This window comes from Grammomys surdaster, unplaced genomic scaffold (assembly GCF_004785775.1).
Source record: "Grammomys surdaster isolate TR1022 unplaced genomic scaffold, NIH_TR_1.0 198, whole genome shotgun sequence".
Classification (NCBI taxonomy): Eukaryota; Metazoa; Chordata; class Mammalia; order Rodentia; family Muridae; genus Grammomys; species Grammomys surdaster.
This window is the reverse complement of record NW_021604643.1, coordinates 7,503,295-7,530,512: the sequence shown is the minus strand read 5'-3', so window position 1 is coordinate 7,530,512 and position 27,218 is coordinate 7,503,295. Positions and strand designations below refer to the sequence as shown.

Here is a 27,218-nt window from a genome sequence, read left to right as displayed (position 1 = left end):
AAGAAAGAAAGAAAGAAAGAAAGAAAGAAAGAAAGAAAGAAAGAAAGGAAGGAAGGAAGGAAGGAAGGAAGGAAGGAAGGAAGAAAGAAAGAAAGAAAGAAAGAAAGAAAGAAAGAAAGAAAGAAAGAAAGAAAGAAAGAAAAAAAACTGTTGTACAGTGTAGTTACATCATTCCTGCTTCGGTAAGAAAGGGAATTTACATCAATACACCACAGAGATACACATTAATGGTTTTGTTTTGTTTTTTATTTATTTACATTTCATATGTTATCTCCCTTCCCGAATTCCCCTCTGCAAACCCTCTATTCCATCCCTCCTCCCCTGCTTCTATGAAGGTGTTCCTCCACCCACCCATGCACTCTCACTTCCCTGCCCACAAAATCCCCTACACTGGGACATGGAACCTTCATAAGGCCAAGGACCTCTCCTCTGATTGATACCCGGCAAGGCCATACTCTGCTACATATGTAGCTGAAGCCATGGGTCCCTCCGTGTGTAGTCTTTGGTTGGTGACTTAGTTCCTGAGACCTCGTGGGGGGGGGGCGGTCTCGTTGGTTGATACTGTTGTTTTTCCTATGGGGATGCAAACTCCTTCCCCCATGCTCAGTCCGATGGTTGGCTATGAGCATTCACTTCTGTATTGGCCAGGCTCTGGCAGAGCTTCTCAGGGAACAGTTATACCAGGATCCTGTCAGCGAGCACTTCTTGCCATCAGCAATAGTGTCTGGGTTAGGGTCTGTATATGGGATGGCTCCTCAAGTGGGGCAGTTTCTGGATGGTCTTTTCTTTTTCCTTGCACTTCCTTTAGACAGGAGCAACTCTGGGTTAATATTTTTGAGATGAGTGGGTGGCCCCATCCATCAATTGGAGACCTTCCCTAACCTCTGAATATAGGCTTTACAGGTTCTCTCTCCCCTTTGTTAGGTATTTCAGCTAATGTCAACCCTGTTGGGTCCAGGGAGCCTCTTGCTTTCCTAGCATCTGGGACTTTCTAGTGGCTACCCCAAGTTTGCTACTCCCCACTGCTACACACTTTGGCTCAAATTCCTGACTCTCTGTAGTTCTCCCCCGACCCTGTTTCCTCCCAAATCTGATCCTTCCGCCATTTTCCCTCCTCCTCTTCTCTCCCTCCCAAGTCCTTCCCTCCCTTTACCTTCCATGATTATCTTGTTCTCTCTTCCAAGTAGGACTGAAGCATTCATACTTTGGTCATTCATACTTTGGTCTTCCTTCTTCTTGAGTTTCATATGGTATGTGAGTTATATTGTGAGTACTCTGAGCTTTTGGCCTAATATCCACTTATCAGTGAGTGCATACCATATGTGCTCTTCTGTAACTGGATTACCTCACACAGAATGTTATTTTCTAGTTCCATCTACTTGCCTGCGAATTCTATGAAGTCATTGTTTTTAATAGTTGAGTAATATTCCACTGTGTAAATGTGCCACATATTCTGTATCCATTCCTCTGCTGAGGTACATCTGGGTTGTTTCCAGCTTCTGGCTGTTATAAATAAGGCTGCTTTGCACAACATACTCAAACTTATGGGACACAATGAAAGCAGTGCTAAGAGGACTCTGAGTGCCTCTATTAAGAAATTGGAGAGATCATACACTAGCAGCTTAACAGCACACCTGAAAGCTCTAGAACAAAAAGAAGCAAATACACCCAAGAGGAGTAGATGGCAGGAAATAATCAAACTCAGGGCTGAAATCAACCAAGTAGAAACAAAAAGAACTACACAAAGAATCAACAAAAACCAACAGCTGTTTCTTTAAGAAAATCAACAAAATAGATAAACCCTTAGCCAGACTAACCAGAGGGCACAGAGACAGTATACAAATTAACAAAATCAGATATGACAAGGGAGATATAACAACAGAAATTGAAGAAATTTTTTTTAAATCATCATATTCTACTACAAAAGCTTATATAGTCAATGAAACTGGAAAATCTGGATGGATGATTTTCTAGGCAGATACAAGGTACCAAAGTTAAATCAGGATCAGGTAAATCATCTAAACAGTCCCATAACACCTGAAGAAATAGAAGCAGTCATTAGAAGTCTCCCAACTTAAAAAAGCTCAAGACCAGATGTGTTTAGTGCAGAATTCTATCAGACCTTCAAAGAAGACCTAATACCAATACTTTTTCACAAAATAGAAACAAGGCACACTACCTAATTAATTCTATGAAGCCACAGTAACGCTGATACCTAACCCACACAAAGACCCAACAAAGAAAAATGACTTCATATCAATTCCCTTTATGAATATTGATGAAAAAATATTCAATAAAATTCTTGCAGACTGAATCGAAGAACACATTAAAATGATCATTCACTACTATCAAGTAGGTACATCCATGTTTATTGCTACATTATTTACAATAGATAAGGAATAGAGTCAGTATAGATGTCCTTTTTACTTTATTCCCCTCCCTTAAGACCTCTTCCTCCCTTATTGTAGATCTCCTTCCTTGGTCATGTTAGCACACATACACTGTTTGCCATTAATATAGAAGAGAACTATAAAAGAGAGACAAATGCCATAAAGAAAATGATGGAGCAGTGATAATGGCGTATCTGTGCTGTAAAAGCAGAGGTGGAAATGTTAATAGAGGACAGGGATAAATAAGAACAAAGTCTAATTACACACACACACACACACACACGTATTACATATATGGAGAAAGATATATGAAAGAATGTCATAGCAAAACCCATTACTTGTATAGTAACAGCAATGAACATTATACTGATAAGTTGCCATGTGCTCTTTTTTCCTTTCCATAATTTTTTATTCACTTTACATCTCAATCAAAGTTCTTTCTGCCTCTCCTCCTAGTCCTACCCTTACAAATTCCTCCCCTCATTATGCCCTCCCCTTCTCAGAAAAGTAGAAGCCCCCCCCCTTGGGTAACAACCCACCCTGGGACTTCTAGTCCCAGTAGGACTAAGCACATCCTCTCTCACTGAGGCCCAGCAAAGTAGTCCAGGTAGGGAAAGGGGATCCAAAAGCAGGCAACAGAGTCAGAAACAGTACCCACTCTACATGTTAGGAGAACTTCCTGAAGACCAAGCTGTGCATCTACTACAAATTCACGGGGGTCTATGTCCAGCTCCTGCATACTCTTTGGTTGGTGATTCAGCCTCTGTGAGCTCCCATGGGTCCAGGTTAGTTTACCATGTAGGTCTTCTTGTGATGCCCTTGATACCTTCAACTTGATCAATTATATTCCCGACTCTTCCACAAGACTCTCTGATCCTAATGTTTGGTTATGGGTCTCTGCAGCTGTTTCCATCTGCTACTGGATGGAGCCTCTCAGGAGACAGTTATGCTAGGTTCCTGTCTGCAAGCATAGCAGAGTATCATTAACAGTGTCAGGGGTTGGCTTTCTCCCACTGGATGAGTCTCAAGTTGGGACAGTCATTGGTTAGCCATTCCCTCAATCTCTGCTCCATCTTAATACCTTTACATCTTGTATGTAGGAAAAATTTTGGGTTGAAGGTTTTTGGGTGGGTTGATATTTCCTTCCTTTCACTGAAAGCCCTGTCTGTTTGTAGGAGGGGGTCACTTCAGTGTGTATATCCTCCCCACTGATAGGTTCTCAGCTAGGGTCACCCCCATAGGCTCACCATAGCATCCCCCTTCCTAAGTCTCCAGCTAGTCCCAAAGATGCCCCCCCCACTGATTTCCATTCTTGCTCTCAGCCCTCTCCTCCAACACATACCTGATTGCCATCCTCATACAAGTCCTTTACCACCCTCTCCCACTCCCTTTCTCCATCCACTTCCAATGATGCTTGCTCAACTATGTTCATAGCAGCTGTATTTGTAATAGCCAAAAACTAGAAACAACCTAGGTATCCCTCAACTGAAGAATGGATAAAGAAAATGTGGTACATCTACACAATGAAATACTATTTAGCTATTAAAAACAAAGACATCATTAAATTGAGAATATTATCCTGAGTGAGGTAACCCAGACCCAAAAGGAAATGCACGGTGCATACTCACTTATAACTAGACATTAGCCCTGAAGTAAAGGATAACCACGCTACAATCCACAGACCCAGAAGAACTGAGTAATAAGGAGGGTTTAAGGGAAGATGTGTAAATCTCAGAAGGGGAAACAACATAGCCATGTGCTTTTGACCTTATTGAGAGATGGCTATGAAATCAGTTTGGTATCCTCTCTTCAGACTCAGATGTGTCTGTCTCTAATTGTCTTCTAAGACTCATTATTCAGGGATGGGATGACCTCCCTAATTCTGTGATGAAGAAGGCAGCAAACAATAAAAAAGCCCCAGAGTAAAAACACTGTGTTCTTAAGAACAGATGAACAGATAAAAGGTAAGTTATTTCCAACAGAGGTTACTATTTGTTTTCCCATAACAAAAAAATAGCTACAATGGTAATGGAAAACCAGAAACTCATCCATAGGGAAGGTGAAATGGACCTTCTCCCTAGGATTCTTGTAACTGGGAACTCCAGCTGACTGTCCCAGCTTCACCAATTGGTTTCTACTGGATGATGTGAGCAAATGATTTGATGATATTCTGCGACTTCTCTGATGCTTCTCTCTATCTGCAATCTGATAGTCTTTAATTTTCCTTGTTATATACTTAATGAAATCACTGGTTTCATTAAGTCTATATATCCCCCACTGGTAGGCTATACCATGGATATCATAGATAATTTAGATTGTACAAAACAATAGCTTAAAAATTAATTGAAAAAAGTAAGAGAGAAACATATACAAAGACAGAGAGACAGAAGGAGAGACAGAGAAGAGAGAGGGGAAGACACAAATCACACATACAGAGCAAGAGAGAGAGAGAGAGAGAGAGAGAGAGAGAGAGAGAGAGAGAACCAGGTTCCAAGCTTGAAAAAAGGAAAAATAGAACAAAAAAAAAGAATAAACAGCAGGAAAAAAATTGAAGTTGCTCTGAATGCCTTAATAAATCTCAAAATTGGAAAACCATACACTAAAATATATTAATCTGTACAGTCATATATCCTCATCATTAGAAGATTTATTTTAATTTTATGCATGTGAATGTTTTACCTGCACATATAAAAGTGAACCACATGTGTACAGCAATCGCAGAATCCATTGTGTTTCTTAAAGCTCTAGGAAACCACTAAAATGTATAGACAAGAAGAGATAAACTCAGCAGTAAAATCAATAAAATATAAATAGCAACAAAATACAAAGAGTCAATGAAATAAAGACTTGCTTCCTTGTGAACATCAACAATATTGATAAGTTCTTAACCAAATTAACTAAAATGTTGAATAAAAAAATCAAAACTAATAAAATTAGAAATGAATGGAAGGACTTTGATGACACTGAAGAAATTCTGAGAATCAAAAGACTTTAAATATCCATATTCTATTAAACTGGAATACCTAAAAGAAATGGAAGAATTTCTTTATATCTTTATTTCTATATGTCCTAACAAAGTTAAATCAAGATTAAATAAGCAATTTCAACAGATCTTTAACCCCTAATGAAATAGACTCACTAATTTAAAATATGTTCCACAATAGAAAACCAAGGGCCAGATGGATTCAGTGCAGAACTCTACCAGACCTACAAAGAATAACTAATGCCAATACTCCTTTAATTTATTTGAGAACTACAAACTGAAGGAACATTTGCTAATTATTCTCAAGAGGCAACTACACCCTGATACTAAAACTAAAACTCACCAAAGACTCAACACAAATTGAAATTATGAACCAATATCATTTATGAACTTAGATATAAAAGTTCTCAATATAATACTTGCAAACCGAATCCAAGAACGCAACAAAAAGATTATAAACAATGATGAGGTAGGCTCCATCCCAGGACTGCAAGGATGGTTCCACATACATAAGGTGATGAATCAATCGACCATGAAAACAAACTGAAAGACACAAATCATATGATCATCTAATTACATGTAGAAAAATCATTTGACAAAATCCAACACATTTTCATGATAAAAGTCCTGGAGATATCAGGATTACAAGGGGCATACAGCAGCATCATAAAGGAAATTTACATCGAGCCCAGAGTCAACATCAACCTAAACAGAGACACTCAAAGCATTCCCACTAAAATCAGGAACAAACAAGGTTGTCTACTCTCTCCATAACTACTAAAGTACTTGAAATTTTAGCTAGATCAACAAGAAAACTGAAGGAGATGAAGGGGATACAAGTTAGAAAGGAAGAAGTCAAAGCACACTTGCAGATGATATGATTTTATATCATAGAAGGTCCATACAAAGATATATAAAAGATCCTTAAAATTCCACCAGAGAATTTTTTTTACAGCTGATAAACACTTTCAGCAAAATAACAGGATACAAAGTTGACACACAAAACCCACTAACCCTCCTGTATACAAACTACAAAAGTACTGAGAAAGAAATCATAGAAACAACACCTTTACAATAACCTCAAAAATATCTTGGGTTAACTCTGACCAAGCAAATGAAATACCAATACAATAAAATCTTTAAGACATTGAAGAAAGATATTGAATAAAACACTAATATGTGAAAAAAATCTCCCATGCTCATGGATCAATAGGATTAATACTATAAAGACTGCCATCTTAACAAAAGCAATTTATAGACTCAATGCAATCCTCATGAAATTTTCAACACAATTCTTTGTAGAAATAGAAGGGACAATTTTTAGCTTCATATAAAAACAGACAAGAAACAGCTTAGTTAAAAACAATACTGAAAAATAAAAGAACTTCTGGAGATATCACCATCCCTGACCCTAAATTGTACCATAGAAGTGTAGTAAACAAAAACAAAACCCAAAAACATGGTATTGGCATAAAAAGAGACATAATCAATAGAATTGAATTGAAGATCCAGAAATAAGCTCACACACTTGTGGGACACCTGATTTGTTTTAAATTTTATTTAATCTTTTTTAACAGTCTAAATTTTATCCCCCTCCTGACCCACCCTCTGACTGTTTCACATCCCGTACCCCTCTGCCTCCATCTCCAAGAGGATGTCCCCAACCAGCAGGCCCACCTCACAAGACCTCCAAAATCCCTGGGTCTCCAGACTCTTGAGAGTTGGATGCATCGTCTCTGACTCAACCCAGACCAGGCATTCCACTGCTGTATATGTGTTGGGGGCCTCATATCAGCTGGTGTATATGCTGACTAGTTGGTGGCCCAGTGTCTGAGAGATCTCAGAGGTCCAGATTAGTTGAGACTTCTGGTCCTCTTACAGGGCCATCCTCTTGCTCAGCTTCTTCCAGCTTTTCCCTAATTCAAACACAGGGGTCACCAGCTTCTGTCCATTGGTTGGGTGTAAATATCTGCATCTGACTCTTGCATCTGCTTGTTGGATCTTTTGGAGGACAGTCATGATAGGTTCCTTTTTGTGAGCATTCCATAGCCTTAGTAATGGTGTCAGGCCTTGGGGCATCCCCTTGAGCTGTATCCCAATTTGGGCCTGTTGCTGGACCTCCTTCTCTTCTCCATTTTTGTCCCTGCTGTTTTTTCAGACAGGAACAATTGTGTGTGTGTGTGTGTGTATACTTCTCTCATACAATATATCCAGCCACAGTTTCCCCTCCCTCTACTCCTCCCAACTATATGATCTCTCCTCTCTCCCAGATCTACTCCCTTTCTGTTTCCTTTCAGAAAAGAGCTGAATGTGACACAATAAGATACAATACGACCAGGCACAAATTCTATCACAACCAGATGAGGCACCTTAGGAAGAGGAAAAGGATCCCAAGAGCAGTGTAAAAAAAACAGATATCGCCTTTTGGCTGGGGCAGACACATAGCTGGTCTGCTCCTGTGGAGATACTAAATCCTGAGCCATCCTAGAGGAGCAACTGCACTCAGAGCAGTGGGTAAGAACCCCATCTCACTCCCTACCCCCCAGAGTTACATCTGGGAGCTAGGGAAGCTCAGGACCCACCAGCTACCCTAACACCGCCACTCTGGAATTTCACTTCCCTTCCGCCCCTGCCTGGTTCTTTTGGCTGGAGCAGACACATAGCTGGTATGCTCCTGTGGAGATACTGAATCCTGAGCCATCCTAGAAGAGCCTCTTCACTCAGAGCAGCAGAGGAGCCACTGCACTCAGAGCAGCAGACACCTAGCTGGTTTGCACTTGTGGAGACATCATATTCTGAGCCATCCTAGAGGAACCACTGCACCCAGAGCAGAAGGATTTCCAGATCCCGGAGGTGGCCTGAGTCCCAGGAGTTCCTCCACCCAGGAGATTAGGATCATAAGACCACAGAGACATCTGGAATCTGAGGAGCTCTGACACAAGCAAAATAACTGGATACAGACTCTAGTCTTATACAGTGAGGTCAGGTAACACTAGAGCTAACCAGATGGCAAAAGGCAAGTGCAAGAACATAAGCAACAGAAATTGAAGTTACTTGACATCATCAGAACCCAGTTCTCCCAATATAGCAAGCTCTGGACACCCCATCACACCGGAAAAGCAGGATTCAGAATTAAAATCACTTCTCATGATGAAGATAGAGGATTTTAAGAAGGATTTTAAGGGAGTTTTAAGTAAGTCCCTTAAAGAAATACAGGAGAGTACAAGTAAAGAGATAGAAGCCCTTAAAGAGGAAACACAGAAATCTTTTGAACAACTGCAAGAAAACACAAAGAAGGAAATAAACAAAAACATTCAGGATCTGAAAATGGAAGTAGAAAAAAATAAAGAAATCTTCAAGGGAGACTACCATGGAGATAGAAAACCTAGGAAAGAGATCAGGAGTCATAGACACAAACATTACCAACCGAATTCAAGAGATAGAAGAGAGAATCTTATGTGTAGAAGATACCATGGAAAACAGTGACACAACTGTCAAAGAAAATGCAAAATGCAAAAAACTCCTAACCCCAAACATCCAGGAAATCCAAGACACAATTAGAAGACCAACCCTAAGGATAATAGGTATAGACAAGAGTGAAGATTCCCAACTTAAAGGGCCAGTAAATATCTTGAGCAAAATTATTGAGGAAAACTTTCCTAACCTAAAGAACGAGATGTCCATAAACATACAAGAAGACTACAGAACACCAAATAGACTAGACCAGAAAAGAAATACCTCCCGTCACATAATAATCAAAACATCAAATGCACAAAACAAAGAAAAAATACTAAAAGCAGTAAGGGAAAAAGGTCAAGTAACGTATAAAAGCAGACCTATAAGAATTACACCAGACTTCTCACCAGAGACTATCAAAGACAGAAGAGCCTGGACTGACATCATACAGACCCTAAGAGAACACAAATGCCAGCCCAGACTACTACACCCAGCAAAACTCTCAATCACTATAGATGGAGAAACCAAGATATTCCATGACAAAGCTAAATTTGCACAATATCTTCCCATAAACCCAGCTCTTCAAAGGATAATTGATGGAAAACACCAACACAAGGAAGGAAAATACAACCTAGAAAAAGCAAGGAAGTAATCTTCTACCAACCCCAAAAGAAGATAGCTATACAAACATAATTTTATCTCTAATAATAAAAAACAGGAAGCAACAATCATTTTCCTTAATATCTCTTAACATCAATGGACTCAATTCCCAACAAAAAGATGCAAACTATCAGACTGGATACACAAACAGGATCCAGAATTTTGCTGCATACAGGAAACGCACCTCAGTGACAAAGATAGACACTACCACAGAATAAAAGGATGGAAAACATTTTTCCAAGCAAATGGTCCCAAGAAGCAAGCTGGAGTAGCCATTCTAATATCAAATAAAATCGACTTTCATCCAAAAGTAATCCAAAAAGATAAGGAAGGACACTTCAACCTCATCAAAGAAAAAATCTACCAAGGTGAACTCTCAATTCTGAACATCTATTCTCCAAATGCAAGAGAACTCTCATACATAAAAGAAACTTTACTAAAGCTCAAAGCACACATGGCACCTCACACAATAATAGTCAAGGATTTCAACACCCCACTCTCAGCAATGGACAGATAATGGAAACATAAACTAAAGAGAGACACAATGAAATTAACAGAAGTTAAGACTTTTTAGAATTTAGTGAAAATGAGGACACATCATACCAAAACTTGTGGGACTCCATGAAAGCAGTGCTAAGAGGAAAACTCATAGCTCTAAGTGCCTACAAAAAGAAACTGGAGACAGCACACACTAACAACTTGAGAACACAACTAAAAGCTCTAGAACAAAAAGAAGCAAATACACCCAAGTGGAGTAGAAGGCAGGAAATAATCAAACTCAGGGCTGAAATCAACCAAAGAGAAACAGAAAGAAATATACAAAATATCAACAAAACCAGGATCTGGTTCTTTGAGAAAATCAACAAGATAGATAAACCATTAGCTAGATTAACCAGAGGGCACAGAGACAGTATCCAAATTAATAAAATCAGAACTGAAAAGGGAGACATAACAACAGAAACTGAAGAAATTCAAAAAATCATCAGATCCTACTACAAAGGCCTATACTCAACAAAACTGGAAATCCTGGATGAAATGGACAACTTCCTAGATAAATACCAGGTACCAAAGTTAAATTAGGAGCAAATAAACCATCTAAACAGTCCCATAACCCCTAAAGAAATAGCAGCAGTCATTAAAAGTCTCCCCACTAAGAAAAGCCCAGGATCAGATGGTTTTAGTGCAGAATTCTATCAGACTTTCAAGGAAGACTTAATGCCAATTCTCTTCAAACTATTTCACAAAATAGACACTGAAGGAACACTACCCAATTCATTCTATGAAGCTACAATTACACTCATACCCAAACCTCACAAAGACCCGACAAAGAAAGAGAACTTCAGACCAATCTTCCTTATGAACTTAGATGTAAAAATACTCAATAAAATTCTAGCAAACCAAATCGAAGAACACATCGAAACAATCATCCATCATGATCAAGTAGGTTTTATCCCAGGAATGCAGGGATGGTTCAATATTCACAAACCATCAATGTAATCCACTATATAAACAAACTCAAAGAAAAAAAAACCACATGATCATCTCACTAGATGCTGAGAAACCATTTAACAAAATTCAACATCCCTTCATGATAAAAGTCTTGAAAAGATCAGGAATTCAAGGCCCCTACCTAAATATAGTAAAAGCAATTTACAGCAAATCAGTAGCCAACATCAAGCTAAATGGAGAGAAACTTGAAGCAATCCCACTAAGATCAGGGACTAGACAAGGCTTCCCACTCTCTCCCTACCTATTCAATATAGTACAGGAAGTCCTAGCCAGAGCAATTAGACAACAAAAAGAAGTCAAAGGGATACAAATAGGAAAGGAAAAAGTCAAAATATCACTATTTGCAGATGATATGATAGTATACTTAAGTGACCCCAAAACTTCCACCAGAGAACTCCTAAACCTGATAAACAACTTCAGCAAAGTGGCTGGTTATAAAATCAACTCAAACAAATCAGTACCCTTCCTCTACATGAAAGATAAACAGACTGAAATAGAAATTAGGGAAATGACACCTTTCACAATAGTCGCAAATAAAATAAAATACCTTGGTGTGAATCTAACCAAGCAAGTGAAAGACCTGTATGACAAGAACTTCAAGTTCCTGAAGAAAGAAATTGAAGAAGATCTCAGAAGATGGAAAGATCTCCCATGCTCATGGATTGGCAGAATTAATATAATAAAAATGGCCATCTTGCCAAAAGCAATCTACAGATTCAATGCAATTCCCATTAAAATTCCAACTCAATTCTTCACAGAGTTAGAAAATGAAATTCTCAAATTCATTTGGAATAACAAAAAACCCAGGATAGCAAAAACTATTCTCAACAATAAAAGAACTTCTGGAGGAATCACCATCCCTGACCTCAAGCTGTATGTACTACAGAGCAATAGTGATAAAAACTACTTGGTATTGGTACAGAGACAGGCAGGAAGATCAATGGAATAGAATTGAAGACCCAGAAATGAACCCAGACACCTACAGTCACTTCATATTTGACAAAGGAGCTAAAACTTTCCAGTGGAAAAAGGACAGCATTTTCAACAAATGGTGCTGATTCAACTGGAGGACAACATGTAGAAAAATGGAAAATTGATCCATTCTTATCTCCTAGTACAAAGCTCAAGTCTAAATGGATAAAGGACCTCCACATAAAACCAGATACACTGAAACTAATAGAAGAAAAGGTGGGGAAGAACCTTGAATACTTGGGCACAGGGGAAATGTTCCTGAACAGAACACCAATGGCATATGCTTTAAGGTCAAGAATTGACAAATGGAACTTCATAAAACTGCAAAGTTTCTGTAAGGCAAAGTACACTGTCAATAGGACAAAATGACAACCAATAAATTGGGAAAAGATCTTTACCAATCCCACATCTGATAGAGGGATATTATCCAATATATACAAAGAACTCAAGAAATTAGACTCCAGACAACCAAATAACCCTATTTAAAAATGGGGTATAGACCTTAAGAAAGAATTTTCAACTGAGGAAACTTGAATGGCCAAGAAGCACATAAAGAAATGTTCAGTATCCTTAGTCACCAGGGAAATGCAAATCAAAACAACCCTGAGATTCCATCTCAGACCAGTCAGAATGGCTAAGATTAAAAACTCAGGTCATAGGGTGTGAAGAAAGAGGAACACTCCTCCATTGTTGGTGGGACTACAAGATGGTGAAACCACTTTGGAAATCAGTCTGGCAGCTCCTCAGAAAATTGAACATAGCATTACCTGAGGATCCAGCTATACCACTCCTTGGCATATACCCTGAAGATGCTCTAACATATAACAAGGACATATGCTCAACTATATTCATAGCAGCCTTATTTATAATAGCCAAAAGCTGGAAAGAACCCAGATGTCCTTCAGCTGAGGAATGGATACAAAATGTGGTACATTTATACAATGGAGTATTACTCAGCTATTAAAAACAATAAATTCGAGAAATTCCTAGGTAAATGGATGGAACTAGAAAATATCATCCTGAGTGAGGTAAGCCAATTACATAAGAACACACATGGTATTTACTCACTGATTATTGGATATTAGCCCAGAACCTTGAAAAAGCCAAGATTCAACTCACAGGCCACATGAAGCTCATGAAGAAGGAAGACCAAGTTGGGGTGCTAAGGTCCTTCTTAGAAGGAATAACAAAATACTCAAGGGAACAAATAGGGAGACAAAGTGAGGGATAGAAACTGAAGAAGGGGCCATCTGAAGACCATTCCACCTGAGTATCCATCCCATGTGCAGTCACCAAAGGTAGATGCTGATGTGGAAGTCAGGAAGTACATGCTGATAAGAGCCTGATATAGATGTCTCCTCAGAGGTCTGCAAGAGTCAGACATATTCAGAAGCAGGTGCTCACAGATAGCCATTGAACTGATCATTGGGTTTCCAATGGAGGAGTTAGAGTAAAGACTGTTGGAGCTGAAAGGGTTTGCGGCCCCATGAGGAGAGCAACAAAACCAACCAACCAGAGCTCCCAGGGTCTAAACCACCAGTCTGGGAGCACTTAGGGAGGGATCCATGGCTTCAGCTGTATATGTAAGGGTGGACGGCCCTGCTGGGCATATGTGGGAGAAGAGATCGTTGGCCTCATGAAGGCTGGACACCCCAGGGGGTGGAAATTTGAGTGTGGGGAGGTGGGAGTGGGGGGGGTAGGTGGGGTACATCCACAGAAAAGCAGGAGGAGGGGTGAGGGGATAGGTGGTTCCTGGGTGGGTGGGTGATGTGATAAGGGGATAACATATGAAATGTAAATAAGGCATCCAATAAAAAAACAACAACAACAACAAAAAAAAAAAACCAGAGACACCAACACAGGCACATGCATACTCACTGTTAGGAGTCTCACAAGAGCACCAAGCTAGCTAACCATAAGATGTATGCAGAGCACTTAGCACAGACACATACAGGCTCTCTTGTTGCCAATTCAGTCTCTGTGAGTCCCTGTGAGCCCTGCTTAATTATTCTGTGGGCATATGCTTTTTATTGACACCTGAGTTTTGAGAAAGAAGCCAGATATATATAGTGTAGAAAAGAAAGCATCTTTAGGACATGGTGCTGATCAACCTACATGGCTGCATGTAGAAGAATGGAAATAGATCCATATTAATTGCCCTGTATAACACAAATTAAAAGAGATCAATGACTTCAAGATAAGACCAAAGAACTTAAATCAGATAAAAGAGAAATTTAGGAATAGGCTTGAACTCATTGGCATGGGAAAAGACTTTCTGAGTAGAATTCTGACAGATCAGGCACTAAGAACAATAATTAATAAATGAGACCTCAAGAAACTGAAAATCTCTATGACAAAGGATACCATTATCTGTACAAGGTAACAGGCTCAAAAATGGGAAGGACATTTACCAATTATAAATCTGGTACAAGTCAGTATCTAAAATATATAAAGTACTAAATTAATAGCACTATATAAAGAGCTAAATGACCGATAGCACATGCTATTGAAGATATTCAGGAAGGAGAACACATATTCATTGCTGGCGTGAGTGCACACTGGAACAGCTACTATTGTAATCTGTGTGGTGGTTCCTTGGGAAGCTGAGAATAGATCTACCATAAGATCCAGTTGTATTTTCTTGATCATATATTCAAAGCATTCTACATTCTACTACAGAGACCCTGACTCATCCATGTTCATTTCTGTTGTAATAAAATAGTCAGAAATTAGAACCAGTCTAGATGTCCCTCAACAAAAGAATGGGTAGTGAAAGTGTGGTACAATGGGATATTATTAATCTATTTTGTTACATAATAATAAAATTTTGTAATTTGCAGGTAAATAGATGGAGCTGTAAAAATTTATTATGACTGAAGTAACTCAGAACCAAAAATACAAATATTGTGTTTTCTCATATGTGGATGTTAGCTTTTAGGCTTTTGAGATGTCTACTACAATTTGAATAACCATAGAAGTTAGGTACCCAGTAAGTTACCAGAGTAGAGGAGAGGATCTCCCAAAAATGGTGAAATAGAATATAGTGTTAAGAAGAGATAAAGGGGGGACTAGAATAGAAAGATTAAAAATGAGGATGATGGGAGAGAAGGGTAAAGAAAAGAGTATGGGGAGGCACTGCTAATACTAAGTGCTACTTGAAAAACATGGAAGCTTCCTAAAATATGTGCATATGTGAAATGATTCTAAATGTAGTCACCAAATCATAGGGAAGACAGGGCTCCAACTAGACATCATTAGCCATCCAAAAAGACTTCCAGTGTCAGGAATGGATAATATCTTGTTGAGTTATCATCCAAAGGAATCCTGTGGAACCCGCAAGCATCACAACTTAGCTATTGCTAAGGCTATTAGTTAATTTCTACCATCTGATGTTAAGGCCCTTATTGCTGAGGTCAACAGCAATAGGTCAACTATGTCATTGGACAAGTAAGTTGAACTGGTGCTTAGCTAGAAATTTCCTCTTTACTGAATAGTGTCCATGATACTGGGAGATACTTTATACACTACTAGAAGAGAATGATAATCATCAATATCATCCAGCTATGAACACTGGTCTAAAACAGTGAGGTACCTGAAAATATACTGGTACAGTAGTAGCACAAGTGAACCCAAGACTAGATAGATCATGATGGATGATTGTTTTGATGTGTTCTTGGATTAGGTTTGCTAGAATTTTATTGAGTATTTTGCATCGATATTCATAAGGGAGATTGGTCTGAAGTTTTTCTTTGTTGGGTCTTTGTGAGGTTTAGGTATGAGTGTGATTTTAGCTTCATAGAATGAATTGGGCAGTGTTCCTTCTGTTTTTATTTTGTGGAATAGTTTGAAGAGAATTGGTATTAGGTCTTCCTTGAAGGTCTGATAGAATTCTGCACTAAAATCATCTGTTCCTGGGCTTTTTTTTTGTTAAGGAGACTTTTAATGACTGCTGCTATTTCTTTAGGAGTTTTGGGACTGTTTAGATGGTTTATTTGCTCCTGATTTAACTTTGGTACCTGGTATCTGTCTAGAAAATTGTCCATTTCATCCAGATTTTCCAGTTTTGTTGAGTATAGGCCTCTGTAGTAGGATCTGATTATTTTCACATAAACATAAAAGTATTATTCTGCTAAAGAGCCAGAGGAACTGGATGTCTCCCAGGAAATGGTGTTGTTCAGACACAACAGGAGTGAGGCATATGTGGACACACAGAGATTAAGGCAATGTACCACAACTTGCATAGGTTCAAGCCAGGTGGGGTCCCAACACCAAGAAGTGCAGTGAACATGGGGTCTCATCTCTATCCTCTGAAAATGACACCCTCTGTCAAAGATAAAGTCAGTTTTCTCTAAGGGAGTGAGGATATTAATGACACACCAAGCAATCCCCTAGCCCAAGAGTAGCTGGCCAACACAACAAACCCCATGGTATTTTTGTGTATCTTTTGTTTCCTTTTGTTTTACTTTAGCATTTTTTCTTATTTGTCTTTTATTTATTTTTTATTTATTTTTATTTCTGTTTCTTGCATTTTCCATTTTTGTTTCTTGATTTTGTTTTTGAGAGATACATATAATATAAAGTTGCTTGAGGAGGGAATTGGGGAAGATCTGGAAGGATTTGTGGGAGGGAAAAACACAATAAAATATAATGCACAAAAGATAATTTTTAACTAAAAAAGAAGAAAGTGGACATTACTGGAGCTGAAGTTACAGAAGGTTGAGGGCTACCCCATGGGTGCATTCAGCTAACTCCACATTACCTGCAGGAGCAACAAGTGCTCATAATTGTTGAGTCATCCCTCCAACCCCACTCCCTTAGCTTTTTTTCCTAGACAGAGTTTTTCTGGTTACCTCTGGCTGCCCTGGAGCTCACTTTGCACACCAGGCTAGTCTTGAGCTCAGAGGTCTGCCTGTCTTTGCCTCCCAAATGCTGAGATTAAAGCTATGTGCCATCTGGAAGTCCGTAGTATTCGAAAGGATACTTCTTCCTGACCTATTACTATTATTAGCAGCTACTGTTATTTCCATAGTGAGAAAGATATCTTTTATCTCTAGGAGCACTTATCTATTTTTTAAATAATATTTTTATTTATTCTTGAAATTTTGATACATATAAATAATACATATATACAATGTGTCCATTCTCTCCTTCCTTCCTCAATTTCTCTGGGGACTAATACACCTGTCTCCCTTCTGACTTCATGTCCTTTTAAATTATTATTGCTGGGCTCTTAAGTCCAATTAGCACTGACCATGTGTGAATAGATGTGGGGGTATCCACTGTGGCATAGGAGACCTACCAGTGTCCACATATCCAAACAGAAATTACTTTTTCCATCAGCAGCCAGCAGCTACCAATAGCTCCTCAACCAGAAACCAGCCCCAGGAGCCCCTCTCCTATCTGTGATGAAATTTTAGAAGATTTAAAATTTCTCAAATTCATAGTTGTGCTTCCCAAGGAAAAAATTAGTGTGTGCTGAGTAAATAAAACTAAAAACAAAATATAAGCATGACACCTACTAAGGTCTCTATGCAGTTCCAGTGGACAACAAAAAGAAATAAACAGAAAGGGTAAAGAGAACTTTTCTTCACAGAAAAAATCCATGGTTGATCATATAGAAGGCAAATTTAAAATAATCTTCAAATTAATAGTAGTAGCAAGAGCTATTGGAACTAATATGTTAAAGTACTAGTTCATAACAAGTAGGGCTAATTATTTAAGAATGAATTGTATTTCAATAAATATAATAATAGGCAATTTTAAAATCTTGTAATTTATTTACAGCATCATCCACAGAATGAAGTAAGTTCATACTTATAAGTTTATGTAACAAAATATAAATTTTAAAGCCCCGAATTAAAATATGTTGGAAAATTTGAATGAATATCTGAGAAACATGCAAAGATATATTACAATATATAATATGTTGGAATATCCAATATTTTTCTGATATTACTTCTCACCTAAATGGGCTATAGACTCTTTGTTAGCTTAACATAAACTTCAGAAGAATTTTAGCAAAAATTCATAGACAATCCAAAAATAAGTTTATATAAATATTCTAAATAACCATAGCATGTAAAATTTTGTTAGACCCATAGTACCTGTGAAGGTTAGTGTTAATTGTCAACTTGACAGAATCTAGAGACACTTGAGAGCTGGACCGCTGACCACACCTTTGGGAGACTCTCTTGTCTATGTTCATTGATACACAAAGACCCGTCTTAATTGTGTGTAGGTGTAAGCTCCAGTTCTTACCTATTGAACCAGGGTCTCTTGATACAGTTAGTGGGAATGAATCAGGCCAGGTTGAATGGATGTCAACAAGACTGAGAAAAGTTTATTTCAAGCAATCAACTGTTTTATATCCTCCTCCTTTTTATACACAACAGGCTATATGGGGTTTTGCAAACCAGACAGGGTACACAAGATTAATGTCTAGTATTAAAATTTCAGTCAAGTTCTACATGCTCTGCTGGCTTATAAGGAACTCAGAGACAAACATGTGGCCCCTATGCTTCACTGCCTGAGGGAGTGCCTCAGGTTCTCAGGAACGGAGAGGCACATAAAGTACCCTAGAAGCCATAGGCTCAAACATCAAAAACAACACAGTCATTCAAGGCAGCTAAAACAGGCCAATTCCAAGGCTCACTACAGGCAGGACATTCCCTGGGCAAGCTTCTGAACTGTATAGTATGAAAAACTGATATGATCCCTAGCATGCATTCCCCCATTGATAGCTTCTCACTGTAGAGATGATCTGGCCAGCTGTTTCATGTTCCTGATACATTGACTTTTCCACCGTGATGGGCTGTAACCTAATACTCTTAGCTAAAATAAACCCTTTCTCCCTTAAGTTGCTTTAAAAAAAAAAAATTAACCATTCCATTCGTTTACATCTCAAATGATATCCCACTTCCCAGTTACACCTCCACCACCCTCCCATTCCACATCTGCCCTTCCCCTTCTCTTTTGCCTGTAGGAGAGTACACCCCCATCCACCCACACATTCCTGGCCCCACCATTCCAGCATTCCCCTACTCTGGGGCATCAAACTGCCCTGGGACAAACGGCCTCCCCTGTCATCTGGCAAGGCCATCCTCTGCTACATATGTAACCGGAGCCAAAGATCTTTTTCAGTACACTTCTTGATTGGTGGCCTAGTCTCTGGGAGAACTGGGTGGCCAGGCCAGCCTGTGTTGTTCTTTCAGTGGTGTTGTAATCCCCCACCGCTCCTCCAGTCCTTCTGCCAGTTCTCCCATCAGGTTCCCTGAGTTCAGCCTAATGGTTGGCGCCAAGCATCCGCCTCTGCATTGATCAGTTACTGGCGGGACCTCCCCAGGAACTGCCACACTTGGTTCCTGCCTGCAAGCATCCCCAAGTGGGGACATTCCCCGGTTGGCCCTTACTTCAGTTTCTGTTCCATTTTTTGTCCCTGGTCTTCCTTTGGACAGAAACATTTCTGGGTTAAAAAAAAAAAAAAAAAAAAAAAAAACCTGAGATGTGTGGGTGGCTCCATCCCTCAACCAGGGGCCATGCCTAACTACTGGAGGTGATCTCCACATGTTCTATTGCCTCCTTTTCTGCACATTACAGCTAAAGTCAATCCCATTGGGTCCAGGGAGCCTCACATTTCTCTAGTGTCAGGGGCCCACCAGTGGCAATCCCCAGTTCCTCATCCCCCCCTGCTACATAACCCTATTTAAAAAATGGAGCAAAGAGTTAAATAGAGAATTCTCAATTGAGGAATCTGGAATGGCTGAGAAACACTTAAAGAAATGTTCAACATCCTTAGTCATCAGGGAAATGCAAATCAAAACAACTCTGAGATTCCACCTCACACCAGTCAGAATGGCTAAGATCAAAAACTCAGGTGACAGCAGATGTTGGCGAGGATGTGGAGAAAGAGGAACACTCCTCCATTGTTGGTGGGATTGCAAGCTGGTACAACCACTCTGGAAATCAGTCTGGCGGTTCCTCAGAAAACTGAACATACCTGAGGACCCAGCTATAAGACATCTGGGCATATACCCAAAAGACGCTTCAACATATAACAAGGACAGATGCTCCACTATGTTCATAGCAGCCTTATTTATAATAGCCAGAAGCTGGAAACAACCCAGATGTCCCTCAATGGAAGAATGGATACAGAAAATGTGGTACATATACACAATTGAGTACCATGCAGTGATGAAAAACAATGACTTCATGAAATTCTCAGGCAAATGGATGGAACTAGAAAATATCATCCTGAGTGAGGTAACCCAGACACAAAAGAACTCACATGATATGTACTCATTGATAAGTGGATACTAACCCAAAAGATCACAATGCATGTGATACAACCTACAGACCACATGGAGCATAGAAGGAAGGAAGATCAGGGATGGCTGCTTCAGTTTTTCACTAAGGGGGGAACGGGACGATTAAGTTGCTTTTTTTATCAACAGGGGAAGAAGCTATGATACCACCAGGATTCGGTGTAGAGACACATCAATCAAAAAGAGTTAACATAAAAAAAAAAAAAAAGAGTTAACATAAGAACAACAAACATGAATGAAACCATAGAGAAAACTGAGAACTATATTCACACATCTGGTCAACTGTTTTTCAATGACTACGAGAACATTTAATAAAACAGGAGGGGCCGGGCAGTGGTGGCACATGCCTGTAATCTCAGCACTTGGGAGGCAGAGTCAGGCGGATATCTGAGTTCGAGGCTAGCCTGGTCTACAGAGTGAGTTCTAGGATAGCCAGGACTACACAGAGAAACCCTGTCTCGAAAAAACAAAAAACAAATAAACAAACAAAAAACAGGAGGAGCATTTTAAATAACTGTTGATTGAGCTTAACATTGCTGTGGTCTGAATGTTGGTATCTTTGTAAGAGTCATGTATTAGGAAGCATTGCCAATATGATAGATAACAATAGGACCCCTTGCAGGGTTACTGGGTCAGTCACCTTTTTTGGATGTTGTGAATGCCTTTGTAGATTAAGCTACAGAAAGCAAGCTTACCCTTTCATCCTGAGAAGGCAGAGCTAGGGCGTATAGCCAACAGATAGAAAGCAGAGTTCCACAAAACAAGACACATAACAATCCCTTGATCATGGACTTCCAAGAACTGAGAGAAATAAATTCTGGTTGTTTATAAGTCTATGGGTCATGATCTTTAGAGGTGGTCTAGACACATGTAAGTATCTCCCTACCCCTAACTTGCTATCATTGTTGCTCTTTTTCATCTAAGGTATCAGAAGAGATGTTCTACTTACAGAGTTCTCAAGCACTGCATGCTCTGGAGAATTCCCTCAGGAAACACCTCCCTGAGTCCTTAAAGGTGAGATTAGTATGTTCTCAGAGTAACTAAGGTCTGTACCTTGCTATGGCAGAGGAAGGAAAAGATCAAGTCTAGCTAAAAACTGATTGACATCATGGCATGTCTCTCACCTGTGCTTATTTTCCCAGAGCAGAAAGAAGTCTCAATACTGTCCCTTCCTTAATATTTTAAAGGAGCAGAATGCTGCTCTCCACTGTCTAAAACATATCACTGTTCACTTCCAAAGAATGTTTCACAATTTTTTTGTGAGACTCTACTACCACAAAAAAAAAAAAACAACTCAAAAGAAAGTTGAAAATTTTATAGTTCAGTGATAGAGTATTTGCTTAGCATGTGCAAGGTCGGTGTAGAGACACATCAATCAAAAAGAATTAACATAAGAACAACAAACATGAATGAAACCAAAGAGAAAACTGAGAACTATATTCACACATCTGGTCAACTGTTTTTCAATGACTACAGAGAACGTTTAATGAAACAGGAGGGGCCGGGCAGTGGTGGCCCACGCCTGTAATCCCAGCACTTGGGAGGCAGAGTCTTATCTCTACTAGATTTCATTGCTAGTAGAGATAAGAATTTTCCTGATCCTTAATGAACAGATCACTATTTAGTTGAAGCCTCGTTAGAGATCAGTAATAAGGATTCTGATCTTACTTAAATTTTGCTTTCATTGTGTCCCTGACATGGCTCTAGCAGGGGAAGATTTTAAATTAAAAAGTGTACCAGCAGATGCTTTTTCATAGCACATATTATTTCAACAAAATAAGATTTAATGTATAGGAATTTCCAGGTCTCATTATATGTAGCACACAGCTTGTTATAGATGTCATTGTGAACTTTGATTTGACCTATCACATCTTCCTAGAAGAGATGAAGTAAAATTGTCTGTCGTAAAATGCACATATGGCACTGAGGCCACATTTTATAAGTTGGCCCGTGGCTCACTCTATACCCGAGGTATCCCTTACATTTTCAACCTAATTGCCTCAGTATTCCTATTAACTAGCAAACCTGCACCACTAAGTCTGGCTAAATGTTAGCTTAAATGAGAAACAAAAATTGTAGTTTGATTATAAACAGATATCAACAGCCAGATAATACAGATATAAGAATTAGATGATATGGATATTAAAGCAGCAGCCTTAAAAATGCTTCAAGGGGTAATGAGAAAAATATTGTAATGAGTGGATTTCATTTATGAAATGGCTCAGCTTCGTAAAATTCATTAGGTGCATGAAAAGAAAGAAATCTGATATCCATGAAAAAAAATCTATTAAATTCTACAACAGAGGAGGACATTGGTTTATTTATAAATCTTATCATTCTTTATATTTTATCTTACTAACGTTTAAAAGACTTTTTTGTTCAAATAAGCAATTAGTAACTAGGAACCATTTGAAAGATTACATCTTTTCAACTCAATTTGCATAGTTTCATGGGAATGATCCTTTTTCTAGTCAGATAAGTTGCACTTTACCTTCTTTGTGTAATGTGCTGACATTCCTATGATGTTAAAATATTTAGGTTTATGGGACTGTCTTCCACATCAATCAGGGAAACCCATTCAAGCTCAAGACTTTGGTGGACAAGTGGCCTGATTTTAATACTGTTGTTATTCGACCCCAGGAGCAGGTAAGTTGCAATATACAATAAATATACCTGTACCCCTACATTTGTTGAATTCCTAGAATGTGTCTGGCAATGTGGTAGTATGGTACCATGGTAGATGCCTACTACCATCCTGAAAAATGGAAATGAATTGTAATAATGTCAACCAATACTTTGTCTGAAGGAAAACACAGAAAAGTTTATAGAAAAATTACAGAATGGCATGATGTGTAGGAAAATATATAATGATATAGTAATGACACGTGGAGAAAGTTAACTATAGGTATAGATGGTACAATTTTATTTTTACCCATGGTTTGTCTTGCTTGCTAGCATGGTTCCTCTATCAGCACTGGCTTATTTGAACTGCAAGGAAACTTTATTCTTTTATCATTTCTTGCATCTTATTAAAAGAGGAAATTGATAGAAGGTCATACCAACTTAGGATCATTTTGAGACACAAAGAATAGCTTGATCTTTTCTTACAAACATCCAAACATTTCCTGAGGGTTAGAGAGATTGCTCAGTGGTTAAGAGCACTTGCTGCCCTGATGGAGAACCAGGGTTTAGGTTCTTGACCCCCACGTGGTGGCTCACAACTTTCAGTAACTTTAGGTATATGGAATCTGATGCCGTCTTGATCTCTACAGGCATTGAACACATGCCATACACACACACACACATGCAGAAAAAGCTTTCATATCCACAAAATAAAAATAAGTAAATCTTTAGAGATAAGGACATTTCCTAAGTTAGGTTTGTATACTGTAACAAGTGAGTTCTTAGTTCTGTTGTCAACGATTATCCCAGAGTGAAACATGTTTCCTGTCTTTAAAAATCGCAGACTTGAATTAATCCAACTGATTCTCACTCTATGACAAGTTTTTATTGTAATATTGGTTTCCTACTGAGATGTTGCACTGCTTTTACATCAATCACCTACAACAAAGTCAGTAAAACAAAGTAGATGAGAGAAAGAGCTACAGGTGGTTGTTGTTACAGGGAGTGAATCAGAGTTTAGTCTTGATTCCAAGTGGAAAATTTTGCCAACATGAATGCTGAAGATGACTTAAATATTTTATAAGGTAGAGTAGGAAAATCAATAGTTTGATCTATAGTATCATTATACAGTATATAATATTTTATTTAGTATTTCATTAAAATTAGAGGAATAAAAGCATTCAGATTATATATTAATGGAAGTAATATTTCTGTTATATGCTTCCTCATATTTAAGTAGTGCTACAATGGGTTTATAAATTTGTTCCACATATATATGTCTGCATGTATATGCATATATGCTCATTTATTTGCTTTATGTGATTTTCATTTTCTTAATAATAATAAGCTATTTTGAAGGAGTATCTAGTCCATTAACTTTATCTTTGGCTCCTTATTTGTTTTTTTCCATTAATTTATTTGTTAACTTTATATACTGATCAAAGCTTCCACCTCTCCTCCCTTACACGGCCCCTCCCCTGACTACCATTGCCCTTTGTTTCTGAGAAAGCAGAGGTTCCCCGCCTGGTACCAACCCACCCTGGTACCTCAAGTCACTGTAAGACTGGGTACATCCTCTCCAACTGAGGCAAGACAAGGCAGGGCAGTTAGGGGAATAGGATCTACAGGCAGGCAAGAGTCCGGATAAAACCCTGCTCCAGTTGTTGGGGCACCTGCGTGAAGACCAAGCTACACATCTACATATGTGCAGGGGCAGGGCCAGGGCCAGCCCTAGTATGCTCTTTGGTTGATGGTTCAGTCTCTGGGAGTCCCCAGGGTTCCAGGTTAGTTGACTCTATTAATCTTCTTGTGGAGTCCCTATGTCTCCCATTTGCTCCATCCTTCCCCAACTCTTCTGAACTCAGTCTAATGTTTGACTGTGGGTCTCTGCATCTGTTTTGGTCAGCTGCTGGGTAAAGCTGCTCAGAGGACAGTCTGGTAGGCCTGCTGACAGATACAAATCCAGGGCAGCAGTTATAAATATAGATGTCACCAGTGTCTTCATTTGTTGTGTCATTGTGACAAGGGTTTGACCAACAATGAGGCATCAAAGTCTCACAGTGTGTCCCTGTAAATCCAATTTCTATTTAGTCACAGTAGGAATTGTTTCTTCCATTCACATATAGACATCCCTGGAGACATGACTGACTGGCACATTCTTCAGACTTGAGTTCACAGTGATCTCCAAGGAATCCAGGTGCATAGTCAGAGAAGTAAACCCTAAGAGTATTGTGACACGTGTCACAATGTAGACAAGGCTGGGATCCACATTCATCAGCTTCCAACTCACAGTTCACACCAGAATACTCTTGAGAACAGACATATGTATCTCTTCCTATCTCACTGAGGCATAAAGACTCATTCATCAGAAACACATTTTTCCACTTCCAAGTCACAATGCCCACCTTGGTACCTAGGCACACTGAAGCAGGAGGAACCATTGACTCCATCCTGGTATACATTGTGGTAGGAACTAGAAACACACTCATTGTGATCTATCTCACAGATTGGTTCTCTATTTGTAGATGAATATTCTGATTCTGAATTTGGTATAGGTTTGAATTCCAGAGCATTTATAGCCTAGAGCAAGTATACTTTTCTCTTAATGTTTTGCTTTTAATTTGTTCTTTTGACTCTTCTACATGAATTTTGTAACACTCTGGTTTCTTTTGATTTGAGGTAATGCTCTTTAGGGTGTCTTTTCAAACTTTGAATTAAATGAGGGCTTTTTCTCTTGATTTTGCATTGTAAATAATTATAATACAAATCGACAGGAACTACTATTTTATTATATTTAAATATCACAATGTAACAATACTGATATAACAAACATCACACCACTCATAAACATTCGAGTTGATTCTTCTTTTCTAAAACAGGACATGACAGATGACCTTGACCACTACAACAACACTTATCTAATTTATTCCAAGGATCCCAAGCACTGTCGGGAATTCCTTGGATCATCAGAAGTTATTAACTGGAAACAACATTTGCAGATTCAAAGTAAGAAAATGGATATGTGTGGGTTGTTGTGACCTCCTTTGTACACATGATAGAAATAATTTCCTTTTGAACAAGCATCTTAACACCCCACACACATTTTTGTAATCCAAAACCACTGAGCAGGCTGCTCAGCATCTACCCTCTTCAAAAGTAACCCTTGAGTTACAGTGTGTAACATTTGCAAAGAAAAATTAATGTAATTTCTTACTACCTTAGGACTTATTCTTTAGAATGCCCATATTTTATTAAAGAACATAAATGTGGGAGCAATGTGTTCTACCATGTAATATTTGTTTTATTACATTGTCACATTGTCAAAGGAATTTTTTAGTAAATAAGACTATGGCTTTTGAAGTTGTATAATCTAAGATTGAAACCTGGATGAACCAGTTTTTAGGTGTGTGGTAAAGGGTAAGTGACTTCTGCTATGGAGATTTAAAAATAATGAGAAAATGATTATAATATTGTTCTAAACACAGAGCCTTTAAGTACTAAATGAGAGATTTAAAGAAAAAACCCTTATGAATATCCCTACCTAGTTTTATAGAATTTCAAGTCTTCTCAATATCGATTCAAAATGACAATTATTTTACCTTACAATTGTATGGGTAGGAAATTTGGATCAGGTTCAGCTATGCAGCTCTGCTGGTCTCGTCTGGGTTCACACATATGGGTTATCTGTGGGAATAGGCTTATCATGATCCCAAGACTAGCATTTGGTAATAGCACTGTGTCAACTCTTAACTACAGGGACAGAGGGAAGTAGATTGGGTGACATGTAAATATCACAGGATCAGGAACAGAATGTGAAAGTCAAACCCAGTGCACTCTTTGAAACATGTTTAGTAAATCACATTTTTCTACTAGCCTAAGCAAATTTTACAAGTGAACAAAAGCCAATTCAGGGTGAAGGGAGTCATATTGGTGCAAAATAAGGAACGGAAAAGCTTATAGTAACAACATAATAGGCTGAGAACATAGAAATTGTCTATTCAATTTCAGTTACTATGCCTCTAATTCATCTTCTCTGATAGCTATAACTGTATGCATATGTCGACAGGCTTTGTGATATCATCCAAAACTTAGATTTAAAAAGAAATAGCATGCCAGGCAGTGGAGGTACACGCCTTTAATCCCAGCACTTGGGAGGCAGAGACAAGTGGATTTCTGAGTTCTCGGCCAGCCTGGTCTTATGAGTTCCAGGACAGCCAGGGCTACACAGAGAAACCCTGTCTCAAAAAATCAAAGAGAGAGAGAGAGAGAGAGAGAGAGAGAGAGAGAGAGAGAGAGAGAGAGAGA

General features: G+C 38.7%; 1 protein-coding gene across 4 annotated transcripts in view; it reads left to right on the top strand.

The window, feature by feature from the left end:
* LOC114623514 (glycine N-acyltransferase-like protein Keg1) overlaps positions 1-27,218 on the top strand; it is a 45,600-nt gene that overhangs the window by 13,860 nt on the left and 4,522 nt on the right. For all 4 annotated transcript variants that reach the window (XM_028770186.1, XM_028770187.1, XM_028770188.1 and 1 more), the window contains exons 2-4: positions 21,216-21,305; positions 22,830-22,937; positions 25,793-25,919. In XM_028770186.1, coding sequence (XP_028626019.1) covers positions 21,228-21,305; positions 22,830-22,937; positions 25,793-25,919 — 313 coding nt within the window. In that variant the 5' untranslated portion in view covers positions 21,216-21,227. The remainder of the gene's footprint in view (positions 1-21,215; positions 21,306-22,829; positions 22,938-25,792; positions 25,920-27,218) is intronic.